The following is a 17,524-nucleotide window of genomic DNA, read 5'->3' on the forward strand; positions in this document are numbered from 1 at the left end:
TCTCTCAACAGAGGTCATCATACAGGGCAACCAAAGGAGTTTCTGTGCCAAACCCTGTTTGAAATGGACTGTGCCCATGTTGAAAGCCTTGGTAGAAATGCAAGAGTCAGCTGCACCCACTCCACTCTTGAGGAGAGAACCCACAGAACTTGTTTATGCTCACGATTCCCCATTGAGCCATGGGCACATGGCCAAAATCCTGCCACCTACTGTAACCTCTAAATGGGACAGAGATGCCTGTATTTAATAAGAACATAATAAAAGCCTGCTGGATTAGGCCAGTGGCTGACAGGAGCTTGCCTTCAACAGCTCACTTGCTAGCTGCCTAGCAAAATCAGAGACACAGAGAGCTTCTTTCAGTGCTTTATTTCAATCAATGAACACACACAGAGACATGGAATGTAAACCTCAACACCTGAACCGACGTTGCTCAGAATGATGCTCCTGCCTTCCCCCTAGCTGTTACCGCCTAGTCCTCAGACTCCTCCTGCAGTCTACGGTGGCTTCTAAGGAAATCCCTTTGTGCCTGTTTAGCTTTCTGCTCTGAGACCTGGGGGAAGGAAGGGGCTCTTGCATACTCTCCAGAGGCACCATGTCACTTGGCTGTTGTTCTGAGTTAGCACCAGAGCCGGCGTCTTAATCCAGTATCTCTCCTTGAAGCTCCTTGACATGTTTTGGGAACAGGCAAGTAAGACTGGAATGTCATGAGAGAGATGCAAGGTCAATGAATTCTACTATCAGTTGTGTCAGTGCCAGCAGGTAGAATTAATTTGATGATGAGCAATAGGTAATTAGGGGCGGGGAACACCTCAGTTTACAAATTGATCATGAATACACATTATGCAGACCCATTGCAGCATCTACAATCACATGGAATATATACAGTTAGTGACTTTTATAACATTTTATTTGTACTTCTGCATGAGATACAATACATCAGGGAATTGTTTCTTTGGAATATCAAGACCCCATAAAGAATTGGCATGCTGCCATTCAGGAATATACTTATGGAAAACTAAATTAGAGATTTGAGGAAGCAACAACTGAATGTCCTTTCTGTTTTCTATAATATTATGTCCACCATACCACACAGCAGTTGGCACAACCATGTCTTTAATTTTATAGAATGGAGGAGTGGTCTGTGGATGAAAATATCAGAATGATTAAAATGGGTTTCACCTACCAATCTTAGATTTTTAACCTGTTTTCTAAGCCTTCTGATTGTTCATATGCAGGGCCATCAAAACTCTGGGATGTGTGACCTATGGTCCTGGAAAATGGTACCTTGAGTATTATTTTCAACTGTTCTTCTTCAATATCTTAATGGATCTGTGATGTATTAATGATTTGCTGTATATTGTTGACATATGTGTCCAGGATAATTATTGGATGACTGATTGAGCATAGCATATGCTAACATTGTGGGATGTACGATGACATTGAGGATCTGTGTCAGGGGTAACATGTATGTCTGACAAAGCGACAAATGGTTCAGCTTGGTACTTTTAGGCTCTGGACTTCACGGTCTTGCAGGCTTGAGGTTTAGAAGGTTTTAGAAAGCTACGCAAGATATTTCTTCCCCACTACCATTTCATTGCTTCACAACTGCTTCTACATTCCTGCTTCTGCAAACAAAATAACAGTTTTGAAACTATTGTCTGTCTATCTATCTATCTATCTATCATCTATCTATCTATCTATCATCTATCTCTCCATCTATCTATCATCTATCCACATACACAAACACATTCATGCTGAGCATGTGCGGCTTTATGTTTTAAAAAGCACTTAAAACATAGCACCATCATGACTACAGGAATAATTTTGAGTTTGCTTCTGCTCTGAGGCTAAACACATCTCCTTGGGAATAAGCAACATTCCAATGTAAGGAAAGGATAATACGATAAATGAAATGAAATAAGCATCTGTAACCACATAGAGGCCAGGGTGGTCACCCCTGACTATAAAAACCTTTACAAAAGAATGAGGAAGGAAAATGCTGTTGTTGGAGCACGGCATGCCCATGCTGGCCAAGGTGCTGACACTGCACTTGTTTGCCTTTGCCTGAGTTATCTGGTGCTCTTTGGGTGATCATCTGGGCTGTGGAATCCAGGACCTCAGCCATGAGGCCCAGGCATGGCTGTAGTGTACAAGGAAGCATTAAGGGTTTACCAGGAGAGAGATGGGATCTAAGTTTACAATGTCAGTATCCAGCTGTCTTGGGAGACAATGGAATGTGATTCCAGCGGTGAAGTCAAACCGCTGCATTAGCAGCACCCAGGTGACCTCGCCAGTGACGCAAGCCTGGGCAGTGTGCATGGCATCCCTGGGGTGTCTGGACAACAAGACCCCACTCTCGGCTCATGGATGTGTTCCAAAGGAAATAAGAACAATACATTTGGCATCACCTTGGCTGCAGAAGTTGTACAAGGTGCCATCCAACCATCTCAGGGACTCCACAACTGTGCAAGGTTTACTCCTTTTCTTTTCATGACCCACTAAGTTTATTGAGAGCTAGTCCCAAATAAATATGCAGCTTTAACACATTTAAATCTATGACAAATCCCCATCACCACAACCCTTATAATTACAGTATTGTATACAGCCTTATTCTTACTGCCATAGTCAAAATAGAAAGACTTTATTGTCACTGTACCACTTTACAGTGAGATTAAATGAGCCCCCCATCCCCCCACCTACCCACAATCACTCAGTCCTTGTTACACTCTGGGTGCTGTCTCACGACCACCAACCCCGAACGTCAGCTGCAATGTTGCTGTCTTCCATTCAGCAGTCTCACGGCCCATGGGTATAAATTGTTCTTTAACCTGTTGGTGCAGCTTATCGTGCTTCTATATGTTCTGCCCGAGGGCAGAAGATTAAAAAGGTGCTGGCCAGGGTGTGAGTCATCCCTGAGAATGCTCCTCGCTCTTCTCCGGCGGGCTAGGGACAAAGGTGAGAGCTGTTTCCTAGTTACGCTGGATCTCTCAGCTGCTTTTCATACCATCGACCATAGCATCCTTCTGGACCATCTTGGGGGGGGGGCTGGGAGCTGGGGGCACTGTTATACAATAGTTCCGCTCCTTCCTCCTGGGCTGTGTTCAGAAAGTGGTAGGGGGGGATGAGTATTCAGACCCCCGGGCTCTCACTTGTGGGGTGCCTCAGGATTCTGTCCTCTCCCCCATGCTTTTCAACATCTACACGCAGCCGCTGGGAAAGATAATCAGGGGGTTTGGGTTGGGTGTTCATCACTATGTGGATGATACCCAGCTCTAACTCTATTTCAAATCAGAACCAGTCCTGTGTGAGTGTCTGGAGGTGGTTGGAGGATGGATGGTGGCTAAGAGATTGGGGTTGAATCCTGACAAGACAGGATTACTGTTTTGGGGGGACAGGAGGAGGGCAGGTGTGGAGGACTCCCTGGTCCTGAATGGGAAGCTTTTAATGTTTAACAGACTATTGTATTTTTATATTTTGTTGGAAGCTGCCCAGAGTGGCTGGGGAAACCCAATCAGATGAGCGGGGTATAAATAATATAGTATTAATATTCTTTATTTGTCTACCTCCTTCTTATTCAACTTATTTGAGAGTGTAAACAAGCTGATGGGGAGAGAGAGAGACAATGTACACTTCAAGTATGTCTATCAGCAACTATTAGTTATGCTAGTACAGAGGTGGCAAACCTTTTTGGATCTCTGGGCCAGATCCTTATGAGGATCAACCTCATGGGCAAAAATTGATGGGGTGGGGCCACACACCTATCAATCACTTGGCATCATTATGTCATCACATAATCTGCAGGTGGGTTGTCCCATCCACCTCCACAAAATCCCTTGCACAGTTTTTCTCAAGAGTGCTTGGAAACCACACCCAGGGTGTGTTGTCAGCCCCATGTCTGGCACTATGGGAAGGTCAGAGTTCAGGGCTGGGAAAGGGCCCCTTCTGGCTCCTTGATGGGGACAAGAGAAAAAAAGGCAGCAGTAAAGAGAAGGAATCCTGCTTGCTGTCACCACTTGCAAAATACTGCTTTGTTTTGCCCTTGGATAGAATGGAAACCAAAGCAACATGTGCTACTTGTGAACTGTTCAGAAGCATTTGTCTGGTTAGCCATTCTGAAAATACAAGATTCTAGACTGTGGGCATATTCTTATGTTACTATATCAGCTTTAGTTTCAACTTTAATATGGAATACAGTATAGGAAACATATACTTTAAATATAGAATTTATTTGAACTTCTGCATCAGTTTAAGCACGTCAGGGTATAGCTGCTTTGGAGCATCGAGACCGAATATATAATCCAGATGCTGCCAATCAGGGATATTCTTGTAAAAAACTAAATGGGGGATTCGAGGGATTAAGAGCTGAATATCCTTTTCGTCTTCCATAATGTCCTGTCCTCCACTCCACAAAGCTGTTGGCACTTCCATGCATTCTATTTTATAAAATGGAGGTGTGGTCTGTAGGTGAGAAAAAAACAGAAATAGGTTTCAGTGATGGCGCTGACCAATTTTCTTACCTTTCGGACATTTGCTGATTCAAAACCTTCAGTGTTCTGAGATGTATGACATCTGATTTTTTTTCCATTTATCCATTTCCCCCTCTTTAGTACTTGAATGTTTTCTCTGGGCCAGTAATACATAGGAAAACCTCCTGTGTGTTAGTTACATTAAGTACATTTTTGCAGATCCATTAACTTGGTGGTTGAAGATTAATTACTCTAATGTATAATATTATGCTCCGGATCATGTGAATCATGATCAGAAAGTAATGTGTGGAGTGACGATCCCATAAATATGTAATAGCAAAAATGGATATCAATGCAGGAATGTAATTTACATATTTCATCCACATTTACTTAGTGACAGTTAATGATATCCTACAATAGTTTGCTACAACCTGAGGAAGAACATTACAAAATTTTACTGGCTCCTTTGTTTAGGAAATTCTAGCATTTTAATGTTGAGAAGATAAAATGATTTCTCTAATGTGCAGAGGGCACCACACTAAGGCTGCCAATCAGATTCAAATAATAATAATAATAATAATAATTTATTTATACCCCCGCCCATCTGGCTGGACATCCCCAGCCACTCTGGGCGGCTTCCAACAGAATATGAAAATACAATAGTCCGTTAAATATTAAAAGCTTCCCTAAACAGGGCTGTCTTCAGATGTCTTCTAAAAGTCTGGTAGTTGTTCTCTTTGACATCTGGTGGGAGGGCGTTCCACAGGGCGGGTGCCACTTGGAGCCTTATAAGCTGCGGTGGTGAGTATGGGGCCCGCCCCCAGGTCCAAGGTGGAAAATGGGCTCCAAGTGGGAGCAGTCCTCCCCAATACTCATAGGCAGAGCAGCAGCAGCAGCAATGTCCCGAGGCCTCCTTGGAGCCTTATAAGCCGCGGAGGTGAGTATGGGGCCTGCCCCCAGGCCCAAGATGGAAAATGGGCTTCATTGAATGTTGAATTCAACAAAAGTTGTCATGTTAAGCTGACCATCTCTGCTGATCTCTGTTGATTCCCACAAGTAATGAATGTTTAGTGAACACATCACAGTTAAAATGATGATGCTGACAAGATGAAAAGAATTCCAAAGACATTAATGAGAATAACAATCATGGGAGGTACAGAATGAAAAAGTAGAGCACCTATGCACATTTAATCATTTGAAAACATGTTACAATATTAAAAAGGAAAGAACTGATTACTCAAGAAGAAATATGATGGGGCGTTGCTGTTTTTTTTAAGAAAGTAGAGGGATATCTAGTAAGAAAATTAAAAGAAGCAGAGGTCAGGATCCAGACTGGAATGCATATTTGTTATTTGTCTGTTTGCTTCCATAGAAATAAAACCATCGGATCGTATCCAGCCCTGCAGATCTGTTTCTGCTATAGACCTCTGCATGCACTACTGAACTTCTGCCAACCAGCACACTCTCAAAATCTGTGCCAAGAATTGAGAGAGGCCCCAGAGCAGAGGCAAGTGGTACTCTGTGTGCACAGTGTTGGATATATCCCATAATTTCAGCCTATTCTCTGTGCTTCCTTGATGTTCTCTCAGTCTTTAAGAGTTCCTGAAGGAAGTGTGCAAGAATTCAAACATTACAGCATTTTTTTTAACGCAGAATTTTAAAACAGAACCCAAACCCATCCTTTTCCTTACCATATTGTATACAACTTTGTTCCTGCATCCATAATCAAAAAATCTAAATTTATGTGTCCTGGTGATCTAGAAGAAGGACAAGAATTATGTAGAGTTTGAAAATTTTAATTTTGAAACATAGTCATGTGCAAATACAAAATTGCTATAATTCCTCCTCATGCAATATTTATAAAACCTCTTGCTAAAATAGTGGAGCCCTTTAAAAATATGTGTAAAAATATTTAATTTATTTAAGGAATTAATATATAATATTTTATATCACTTAATATACATGATCCCTAAGTGGTTTACATAGAATAGATAGATAGATAGATAGATAGATAGATAGATAGATAGATAGATAGATAGAAATATTTATCACAAACTAAAACAATAAAACAGTTAACATATATCAATAAAAGCCAAACTATTTTTGTAACTATTGTTTCCACCAGAAAAGTGTCATGTGGAGCATATTCCAGAGGGTGAATATCACTGAAAATCTTAGCAATCTTTTGAGGGCATACAAAGGTATCCGGGTGGCGTTGTGGGTTAAACCACAGAGCCTAGGGCTTGCCAATCAGAAGGTTGGCGGTTCGAATCCCTGTGACGGGGTGAGCTCCCGTTGTTCGGTCCCTGCTCCTGCCCACCTAGCAGTTCGAAAGCACATCAAAGTGCAAGTAGATAAATAGGTACCACTCCAAGCGGGAAGGTAAATGGCGTTTTCGTGTGCTTCTCTGGTTCACCAGAAGCGGCTTAGTCATTCTGGCCACATGACCCGGAAGCTGTACACCAGCTCCCTTGGCCAATAAAGCGAGATGAGTGCCGCAACCCCAGAGTCGTTCACGACTAGACCTAATGGTCTGGGGTCCCTTTACCTTTAAAGGTATCCTAGTCCCAAGTTGTCTAGGGCCTGTGCTGATCTTTAAATATTGGTGTAATCAGTGCTTTTTCTCTTAAAAAAATAATAATTAGGTGTGCTCTCATTTTGGCTTCTCCCTCTTCCCGCTCAGCCCCCTTCCTCTCCTACAACTCCCTCCCAACCCCCAGACGAGGGACTTGAGGCAGTGGCGCTGAGAGTACGGGAAAAGCCCACGGCCATGGCGGAGTTGGCTTAAGTGAGGAGGGGCAAGCGCTCACCGGCTGGCTTTAGCCCAGGAGGAGGAGGAGGAGGAGGAGGAGACTGTTGCCTCCACCACTGCCACCCCATACTCCCCTCCCCAGGCACCGGCGGGGAGAATGATAGAGCTCCAGTCTGCACTGCTACTGTGGAGACAGCTGGCATGTCGGTCCGTCTGTCTGTCGGTCAGTCAGTCAGTCAGTCAGTCGGGGCAACACAAAATGTTTAGGGATATGCCTACCCCGCTACCCCCCCCCCCTGAAAAAAGCACTGGGTGTAATATATGTAAAACTAAGGACTCCCCTAACCACCCTGGCATACCCTCCAACATTTCTCAGATGAAAATAAGAGGCATTTCTCACTCTCCCCCAACTGACCCTCCTTGACACCCCATGTTTTTGGCCCTTCCCCGCCACCACAGAGCATTTCTTACCAGGAGAATGATGAGTGCCAGTACTGTAGCAATGGGGTGCAGTACACATGCCCTCCACTGCCCTGAGAAAATCCCTTCATTCTAATTTTATTTTATTTTATTCTTTGGTAAATTCACAAAAAGAAACTTATACACTAAAATATAAGTTTTCGAAAGGGGCAAGATTAGATGTAGATTGGGGGGGGGCTTTTTATTAAATAGACAAATAAAGACTCCTTGTGCTCTGCTCCAATCCCCTTTTCCTCCCACCCAGGGTAGCCCTGCCCTCTGCCTGCCCCTCAGAGCAGGCACTTCACACAAGGCTGGGCTGCCACAGTGGCTCCTTCTCAGCCGCAGCCATTGCTCAGTACAACCGCTTGCTCATCCACCTCCCCAAGTTCAGTGGTGGCAGCCACTGGTGGGAGGATGAAGGACATTCCAGGAACAAATCAGAAGCTGGGTTAGCTTTCGTCATTCGGGGACTGTCCCTGGAAATTCAGGACATTTGGAAGGTATGCCCTACCCATGTGATTATTAATAAACACATACTCTAAACAGCACATTCAGTCAAAATACCAAACTTTGAACTAAGGCTTTGGCACTGCACTGAAGACAGTCATCAAAATCTACCTGGCTCCAGTGGTCCACTGCTTTCACAGAAGAAAAATCAGGAAAGATTCCAACATACATGTCTGCTCGACTCTGGAAAAACAAGGTAAGGTGTCCTGCCTGAAGTTACGTGCTGTGTGAGAGCAGCAAACACATTCCACAGTCTCTCTTATTGTCCTCCCTTCCAATGAAGCTTTTGTGTAGCATCCTCCACCCGGGTTTTCCAGTCCTAATTCTCTTCCTTGACTGGTTAGGGGCAACACTGCAGCGTGAACCAGCACAATACCAGGGCTTCATATGATACCTATATGCTTTATGTTCTGAACTCATACTCTACAAATAACATCTTGCATAGCTTATTTTATGTTGCAGAGCAACATCCTAGAAATAGTCAGCAGCAACTTTCACCCTACAGAGAAATCTCATCTAAATGGAGGGCGCTCTGCAACTTGGGGTACACTATAGAGAAGGCTCACTCAACGAGCCACACACATCAACAGAACTGCAAGCCTGACCCAGGTTCTTTATTAGAATTCAATATCAAAATATAACATGAAAACAATTGTACAGTGTGTGCTGGGCGGCTATAGTGCTGCTGCTGCTCCATAATGTATTCATGTGTAGATGCTCGCTTTTCTTTTTCTTTTGCCGAAAGATATAAAGAGAAAGCACCTACCACATTGAAGTTTTTCTCGTTAAATCCCACCCCAAGGGAAAGGAACCGGAGGCACCATTTGTCTATAACTGGGTAGCTGCATATCTTGGCAGTGAGGGCTTTCAATTCCTTGCTAAGAAGACAGTATTCTTTATTGCCCCATATAAGCTGAAATACAAAAATGTGCAAATGATTCCAAATTTGCTTAGAAGCCTTTAGCTCTTTATCACAGTCATAACACAAAAATGGATGAGTGTTTGGAGATCCCTTCTTTTATCCAGCTCACTTACAAATTGGACAAAGGGGAATCACCCAAAACTCAAAACTGTTCAGAAATAATTACGTTGAGTCCATTGTAATTAAATCATATAAGAAATGCTTACTCTTCTGAGTCCATCAGGAACTACCAAAAGTTTATAGAAAAGTCCTTTGCTGTTTACCAATGTGTAGCCAGGAGCAAATGACAGATAGAGACTGATTTTCGGAGCAAGCTGAGGAATGGTGGAAAAGGTAATAAAACCTGCAAAAAAACAAAGTATTCCATAAATGGGAGCCGTAAGTATTTGGGACAGTGCATTGGGGTGGGGAACAATACTTGCATTGTTCTTGTGCCCCTATGAATCCTTAAACAGTGCACTCCTTTCCTGGCTACTCAGAAGTCCTACAGAATGCAGTGGGACTAGGGATTAACCAATTGGTCAATTTCAGATTCTCTCTCTTCCTAATTTTTCCAGTCCAAAATTCAGTTTTCCACACTTCCACATCAGTTTGTGATTCTGTTCCACGAATAGATGCTTTTAATCAGCAGAGGAACCCTAACTGGCTTTCACCTTAAGCAATTATCTCTTTCTAGTGTGTAAGTGGCTCTTTATGCTGTCCCTGAGTTGCAAACCATTTGCCAAAAGAAAAAAGAAAAGCATACAGGATTCACCTTAGTTACAGTTGATGAGTCTTCCTAGAGACCCAGTACTGCATATTCAACAAGGATGCAAGGATGAAATACATTTCAATAACTTGATCATAACTTACCCAGTGTCCCACCTTGAGAATGGCCAATATAATATAATTTTTCTTGCCTAGTTTTCTTTAGGATGAAGTCTATAGTTGCTGGAATATCATATATTGCTATTTCATGAAAACTGAAATATAGACATACAAAACACAGATGTTGTATTGCCCACCTACGCTTAGATACAGAAACAGAAGATCCTGGAAGAACCTCTTTCTCGCTTAGACAAACAACCACCACTGTATAAAACAAGGATGGGGGAACCTGTGGACCTCCCAGTGTTACTCTGCCCCTTCCTTCTTAAGGTAAACATCTAACAGCATAATACTAACCATGTCAATTCAAAGTAAATTCAGTGGGCCTTAATCTTAAATAACTGTAACTTAATCTGTAACTGTAACTGTAACTGTAACTGTAACTTAATCTGTAACTGTAGCTTAATCTGTAACTGTAATTTAAGTAACTTAATCTTAAGTAACACAGTAGTGGCACCCCGTAACAGGGTGCTGCTTGCGCGGCAGCCCGTACAGACTGTACGGAGGCTAGGGGCGGGCCAAGGAGGGGCATGCCGAGTGTCACCCCTCAGGATGGCACCCGGTGCGGACCGCCCCAACCCCCCCTGACTGGGGTTATATGTGTAATAATATACAGATATTATATGCATATACTGTACATGCCAGATTTCCTAAAGTAATCAGTGCCTAAATACATACAACAATACATGTAACTGAGGTATTAATATTTATAAAATTATGCATAGAAAAACAGTACCACTCATAGAGCTTGGCTCTTTTATTTGTATTGTGCATACAATTATATTGCATGCAATTCTGTAACAGGGGAGTAGTGTAGATATTGCTAAGGGGTTAACCGTATAGAGTTATGCAGAGTCAAACATATTGCTACAAGACCTCAAATGGAACATCTTCTGCCATGCTTCAAAGCCCTGTCCAAGAGTGCTTTCCCTACAAGATAAGGTTGCTATAGCTGTATGTCAGGGACAGCACTCAGGAAAAGCGTACATCTTGCCTAAGCTCCAAAATGCCCTTTTAGCATACCTGAAATTCCAAAATTCTTCTTGGTCAATTGACAAGGTCTTGTGCCTTCTAGACCAGCTGCTCCCTCTAGTGTTTATTATCCAAACATCATAGCCAGCATCTGCCAGGAAGAATCCCAGGCTATTGTTGGGAAGATTGGCAATCCAGCACCTACCTTCAGCAAGCAAGCCATGTACTAGTAAAACAACAGGTTTAGGTCCTGGGAAAGAAAGCACAGAAATATAATCTAGGGGGGTGACCTCAAAACTTCCCACCGTGATGCTTTGTAGTGATGACTCCAGCAGGATACATCTGAACTTCCAGAGTTCCTGAACAAATGTCATTTTTTTCTAGGCCAGACATGGTTACTTGTTCCTGTAATTATTTTGCACCTCTTATTACCACCTAACATTTCACAGATAAAAAGAGGGATGTTCTTATGGTACTCTTCATACACCAAGGACCACTACCCCCCCCCCAATCCCACAACCTGGCCCTGTGCCCCACAGACCACATTATATACTGATGCTGCTGTCTTTCAGGGATTACTCAGCTATAGCCTGGCTTCAAAATCAGGATATGTTAGTAAACATTTGTTTTGATCTTAAGCATGTCTAAATGAATGAATGTTTATAGCCCGATCCCATGCACATCCACTCAGAAAGTAAATATCGCGTAAAATTTAAACAGGAAGAGTCTCATTTCTCTTTCATTCCAGGATAAGTACATGTGGCTAAAATCAATTTTAAGAGGGAATAGCCAACCTGGTGCTCTCTAGATGTTGTGGCTTCCATCTCCCTTGGGCTCCAATCAGTAGAGCCAATGATCAGAGATGATGGGAGTTGCAATTTACAGCAGAGCGTGATTTTGATTACCCCGTTTTATACAGCGTGACAAAGGAGTGAGCACTATTGATCCAGAAGGCCATACAATAAAATAAATGAAACAGTTTTTAACAGGGTAAGGTTTGAGAAGACAAGAATTCTCCCTAGTGAACAGGGACACTTTAGCTTATTTATTTATTTATTAATTATAGCTATCTGCTGGGGCCTTCCCACCCCCACCCCCGAAATGAAACCCAAACGACTTACAAAAAAGAAAGTTAAGGTATTATATGAATCCAAATGCACAGCTGTTACATTCCAAAATTACCTGTCTTGCCAGAACTGTGCATTCCACAAGGAATTCTGTTTGCTTGTAAGTAATAGCCATCCTCCGTCAGAATTTCATGCTCTTCACTGGGGTACCCCCAATATTGAATGATTTCATTCTGCAGTTTGGGAGGAAAAGAAATCATGGCCCCATCCCACACTCCAAGGCATATAAGCATAGCCAAGATAAATTATTTTACGAGCCAGCCCCTAAGCCACAGGTCCCCTTCACATGTTGGTGGGTGGACTACAACTTGCATAATCCTTGCCCGGGGACAGCAGATGTCAAGGCAATAAGCAACTATTTTACTTTTAGAAGACAACTGAAGGCAGCCCTGTTTAGGGAAGTTTTTAATGTTTGATGCTGTACTGCTTTTTAATATTCATTTGGAAGCCGCCTAACAGCAGCATAAGAGGGCAAGTGTAGAAAGAGTAAGCACCAAAAAGCTCAAAGCTAAAGCCCAGTTCACACATTAGAGCTGTCAATGAGGCTAATTTTAATTCCATCTAACAAAGGTATAGGCAATGTGGTACCCTCCAATTTTATTTTATTTTTTTAACTACAACCCCCATCTTCTCTGATCATTAGCCCTGCTGGCTAGAACTGATGGGAATTGGAATCAATTTTGGCTGTCTTTGTCCGAATAGCACCAATCAACATTAGGCCAATATTTTTTGTGTGCAGTGGCCCAGCATGTTGATTGCCTCTGGTTTTCTCCATGCTGGTTCAAAACAGTCAAAGAAGAATCATTCTGTGCTACTTTAAGGCAAATTGCTTAATTTGTGTGGTAAACCAGCACACAGAAATACATAAGATGTATGCCAAGTTTTTCATAATGGACTCATGTTTGCCTTCAGGTAATAATCTCCTGTAAACACAGGCAGGCTCAAAGTCAACATTTACATTAAGCTAGGCCCTCTGAACTTTCCACAGGGCATAAATTAGCCTGACTCGGTCATTCACCTAACCAGAAAAGATGGCTTGTGTCAAACACTTGCAATTGAATCATCAGTTTCTTTGGGATAACCCACACAGGATCTGAAATTCTGCAGGAAATGCCTTTGAATACGCAACTTACAATAGTCATAAATTCTTGAGGATTCAAATGTCTTCCACTTATAGCTTCTTCCGCAGTGGAAGCCTCTTGGATTAAGCAGGCCACTACCAAAACGAGCCACATTGTAGGCCTGGGTAAAGCAATACCAGTAGTTTCAAAGAAATACAATATCAATGTATTACAATATTCTTAAATGTTTTTACATTTGCATTTGACATCTGGAGACCTTATGAGACAGCAGATGTACGGTGGCAATCAGTGTTTGGCAATATTTGATAAATGACACAGAGTAGAATAGCCACTCTCCACAATAAATGAAGGGCACCCTTTGCATGCCTGAGCGCAGCACCCCCGATCCTACGTGACTCCCGGCAGAGCACACCTGGACCACCTCCCCAAGTCGTGAACCCTGAGGTTCCCACCAAACCTCAGTTTAAATAACAAAATCGTGACTGGGGAGGTGGAGCCAGGGGAGCGGACCAAGTAAGCATATAAGGGGGTGGAGCCTACCTAGGAGCTCTCAGTTGGCTCCAGAGTTTCAACCGCCCTACCCTCATTTCGTTTAGGCCTTTTATTGCAGGTTAACTTCTTCTTTACAGATATGCAGGCGCTGCTACAGTGTTGCAATGGTTGCTGTTAAAGAACCGGGAAGGAATTTTCCTAACATTGGCAGGTTTCACCTTTCCCGTAGCAAAACATCACAACTTTGCTGGTTTCAGGCCTTGAGAGGAATCCTTTAGTCTATCTTCCCTCAATGGCGGGGGGCGTGAAGTCGTGACACCCCCCCCCATGGGTGCGATCCTAGAGTTCCCCGTTTAATGGGTTGTGTTGAGGGGAGTCACTGGCCATATGCTGAATGGTTGTCAGTGCACTCCCCTGTGTTGCGGTGAAATGAGGGGTGGGCTCTCTGCTTAAATGTACGTCATCCAGAGCCAGCCCAATCCCCAGACAGACTGGTTAACCCTGATGTGCCCCAGATCCCCGCCCAGGGGCTCAGAGGGATAAACACTCAATGCCTAAGCCAAGGTCTTCCTACATCTGAAAGTTTAATAAAGTTGTAGCCAATTTTAATCCCATAACACATGTCATGTGTTATTATTCCCCCCGGGTGTTGCCTGGGGTCGGGGGTCTCCGCCTGGGCACGCAATGTAATAAAGCAAGTAATTACAGTGGTACCTCAGGTTAAATACTTAATTGGTTCTGGAAGTCCGTACTTAACCTGAAGCGTATTTAACCTGAAGCAAACTTTCCCATTGAAAGTAATGGAAAGTGAATTAATCCATTACAGACAAGTCCGCGGAATACTTAAATTGAAAGTACTCAACCTGAAGAGTACTTAAGACAAGGTAGGACTGTATTTTGTTCAACTTGTCAAAAATCGATTTTTGGTATCAACTCTGGGTGTGAGACAAAATTCACATTCCAAAATTTGGAAAAGTTAATTCCAGTGCTAGAATTAACCAACTACTGCCAAAATTATCTATGTGCCACTGATTCACCAATTAATAAGAGGATTGCACATTCCTGAGAACAAGAGTGAGGAGAAAACATAGTACCCAAAATTATGACGCAAACTGCATCTCACTGCAATGGGATGTGGGGAAAATCTTGCCTAGTACATGACACCAAAAAACAACAACAACAACAACAACAAAAACCCAACTCTTTATTTTATTTCTATTTTTTTAGTAGAATTTCCCAGGCCAGTAACCAATCTCCTGCCACGTCTCATGTCCAATAGGATTTTCTTTGTTTGTGCCAATTGTCAAAAGGGAGGTGGAGGGTAATTTCCACCAAGATTTTGACTGGGAAGGCTTCAAACCCCCTCCCAAGATCCTGTGCTGTCAAATGACACCCCACTTCCTGCTTTCAAATCTTTTAAAACCATGTTACAATTGTTCCTCATGTAATTAATGCCATGTCTAGCTAGGTCCACTGTTGTTCCAAATGGTGGAGACACCATAATCTGAAATCTCTTAATGTTGCTTGGCAATTAATAGAAACATTAGAATAAGGACAAATATGGGGTGAATGATAGGTATTGAATTCAATCCAAAACACAAATCTGTACCCCACAATTTATAAAATAAGATAATGGGCCTGAGCAAAAGTTAACTGTACAAATTCTTGCAGGACTGAATCCAATGATCATATTTGCACTTCACAAATGGACATTCATTCAGGTACTCCAATTGTGGGACTTCATCTGTTCTCCGCCAAAATATTTCTAGAGGATCCTATCATTTTGCATTTCTAGAGGATCCTATCATTTTGCAAAATATTTCTAGAGGATCCTATCATACAACAACACAGGCATAAGGAATTATTTTAACAATTGCATTGTATTGCTTTTCAGTGTTTTTATGTGGCCCTTACATTTTCTGAGAGACTGGTACAGTGGTACCTCGGTTTATGAACACAATTGGTTCCGGAAGTCTGTTCATAAACTGAAGCGTTCATAAACTGAAGCAAACTTTCCCATTGAAAGTAATGGAAAGTGAATTAATCCGTTCCAGATGGGTCCGCGGCGTTCGTAAACTGAAAATTCGTAAACCGAGGTGTTCATAAACCAAGGTTCCACTGTATAGAAATGCTTTTTAAAGATTACTTAATTTTATTTATAAAAATACAAAATTGCATGAGAATTTTCCCATATTCTTTTCTGGAAGCCTGAACAACACCCTGGAAGCCCAAACAATGTACTTCCAGCTGCTTTCTTTAAGTCAGTCTTTAAAAAAGCACATCCAGTTTTTTGTACTCAAAAGTACAGTAAGCCCTACTGGTTTCAATGCGACTTACAGGTGAGTACAGGTTAGCAAGCAAAGAGCTACAATGCTACAGACACTTACCTAGAAGAAAGCTCCACTGAATTCAAGGGAACTTACTTCTATGTATTGTAGAGACAAGCATAGGATTCCACTGCAAATCTCACAGTGTGAAGTGCTTTAATCCTACAAATTTCAATGGGACTTGAACATGTAAGTATGACATTATATTAAGCATTATTCGTTCATTGAGATTCGACATCTACAGGATTGAGCCTTATGATAATTAATAATCAGTTATATTTTCATTAAGAGAACAGTCTGAAAAATGGCCAGATAAAGAATATATCACCATAATCAAATTAAGAAGATCAGGTTTTAAAAAAATAAAATTAGCCCTTTGCTTACCTGCCCTTCATTCTCAGATGGAGCTGGGACCTTGAATAAATGTTGCAAAAGATCTAGAATGTAACAAACTGCAAGGAAGCAAGTCAATGTAGCAGTGCAGCGTTTAATTATACACAGGTGTGGTGGCATTAAAAATGATGAAATGGAAGCAGGGCTTATTCATTAGACCAGATTTGCCTGGAACATAATAGCTGACTAAAGACGCACAGCAAATCCATTTGAATTTCTGGATGCTATGTTGTGACTTAAGGACTTAAGAGGCAAACTAGTCTTCTCGGCAACTAAATACAATTTTAATTTTTTAAAAATATCACCATGGCTGTAATCTACCCAGTGTTGGGTATCCCTCATCATTCAGGAGGGCAGCCAGTTCTCTGCAGAGGTTTTTGTATCTTTTGTCAAATTTTTATTAAATTTTAAATCTTTACATATAAATTCCAGATTCCAAATATATTATACATTTCTCCTCTGCAGAAGTTTTTTTATAGGAGTTCAGGTGGCTTTACCAGGCAGGCGGGGAACAAATTTCCTAACATTATATTGCAATTCAAGCCCACATTTGCAGTATATTTGTAATGATTTGAGCTTAAGAACAAATTGGTGATGATCCAGGGCTTTTTTCGGCTGGAACTAACTGGAACTCAGCTCTGTCACCTCTCAGGTCCCATGGGAGACTTTGCGAGTCCCCAGGGTCTGGGGAGATGAATCTGAGCCACATGCAATTCTAAGTATTTTCAGAAAAGGTGTGTGGATCTTCTTCCAACAAGCCCCTCACCTAGCTTAAGTTCAAAGTATCTCCAATGAAAATGAATGGAAGAAAATGTTGGTGCTGTCATATTTGCTTAGGTTTTTTGTGAGTGCTGTGAATTTTTGAAACGAAACACTTGCGGTCAACACCACCCTGGATATAACTCCACATTGTCCCCAAATGAGGAAGATGTGCTCCCTAATCTCAGACACAGCAGAGGTTAATTATGATTAGTCTAGTATGATATACTCTACATGAGTAAAGATTATCACTGCACATTTTCAGGACTGAAACATGCATTGCAAATGTGTTCTGATGTGCTCTGTCTCAATTGAAACCATCATTTTATTGTGTTGGTTGGAAAACCTGTTCCTTTACTTTAGAATATAGAAATGTTTTGGATAATAAAAAGTTAA

General features: G+C 42.0%; 1 protein-coding gene across 1 annotated transcript; it reads right to left on the reverse strand.

The window, feature by feature from the left end:
* Positions 1 to 4,224: 4,224 nt before the first annotated feature.
* LOC118096228 (lipase member M-like) lies at positions 4,225 to 13,310 on the reverse strand. The gene is made up of 9 exons (XM_035137757.2): positions 13,209 to 13,310; positions 12,131 to 12,248; positions 11,000 to 11,198; positions 9,962 to 10,071; positions 9,316 to 9,452; positions 8,954 to 9,100; positions 8,299 to 8,370; positions 6,158 to 6,223; positions 4,225 to 4,458 (listed from the first exon to the last, which is right to left on the reverse strand). Exons 1-9 carry the CDS (start codon positions 13,308 to 13,310, stop codon positions 4,225 to 4,227), a joined length of 1,185 nt encoding a protein of 394 aa, XP_034993648.2.
* Positions 13,311 to 17,524: the final 4,214 nt, after the last annotated feature.

Source organism: Zootoca vivipara, chromosome 5 (assembly GCF_963506605.1).
Source record: "Zootoca vivipara chromosome 5, rZooViv1.1, whole genome shotgun sequence".
Lineage (NCBI taxonomy): Eukaryota > Metazoa > Chordata > Lepidosauria > Squamata > Lacertidae > Zootoca > Zootoca vivipara.

Excerpts from the sequence above, each read along its gene's own strand:
- LOC118096228 (XM_035137757.2), bottom strand. The coding sequence starts at position 13,310 with ATGTGGCTCGTTTTGGTAGTGGCCTGCTTAATCCAAGAGGCTTCCACT. Across the intron at positions 12,249-13,208 it reads CTCAAGAATTTATGACTATT|AATGAAATCATTCAATATTG; the intron begins GTAAGTTGCGTA and ends CCCAAACTGCAG. Across the intron at positions 4,459-6,157 it reads ACAAAGTTGTATACAATATG|ACCACACCTCCATTTTATAA; the intron begins GTAAGGAAAAGG and ends TCTCACCTACAG.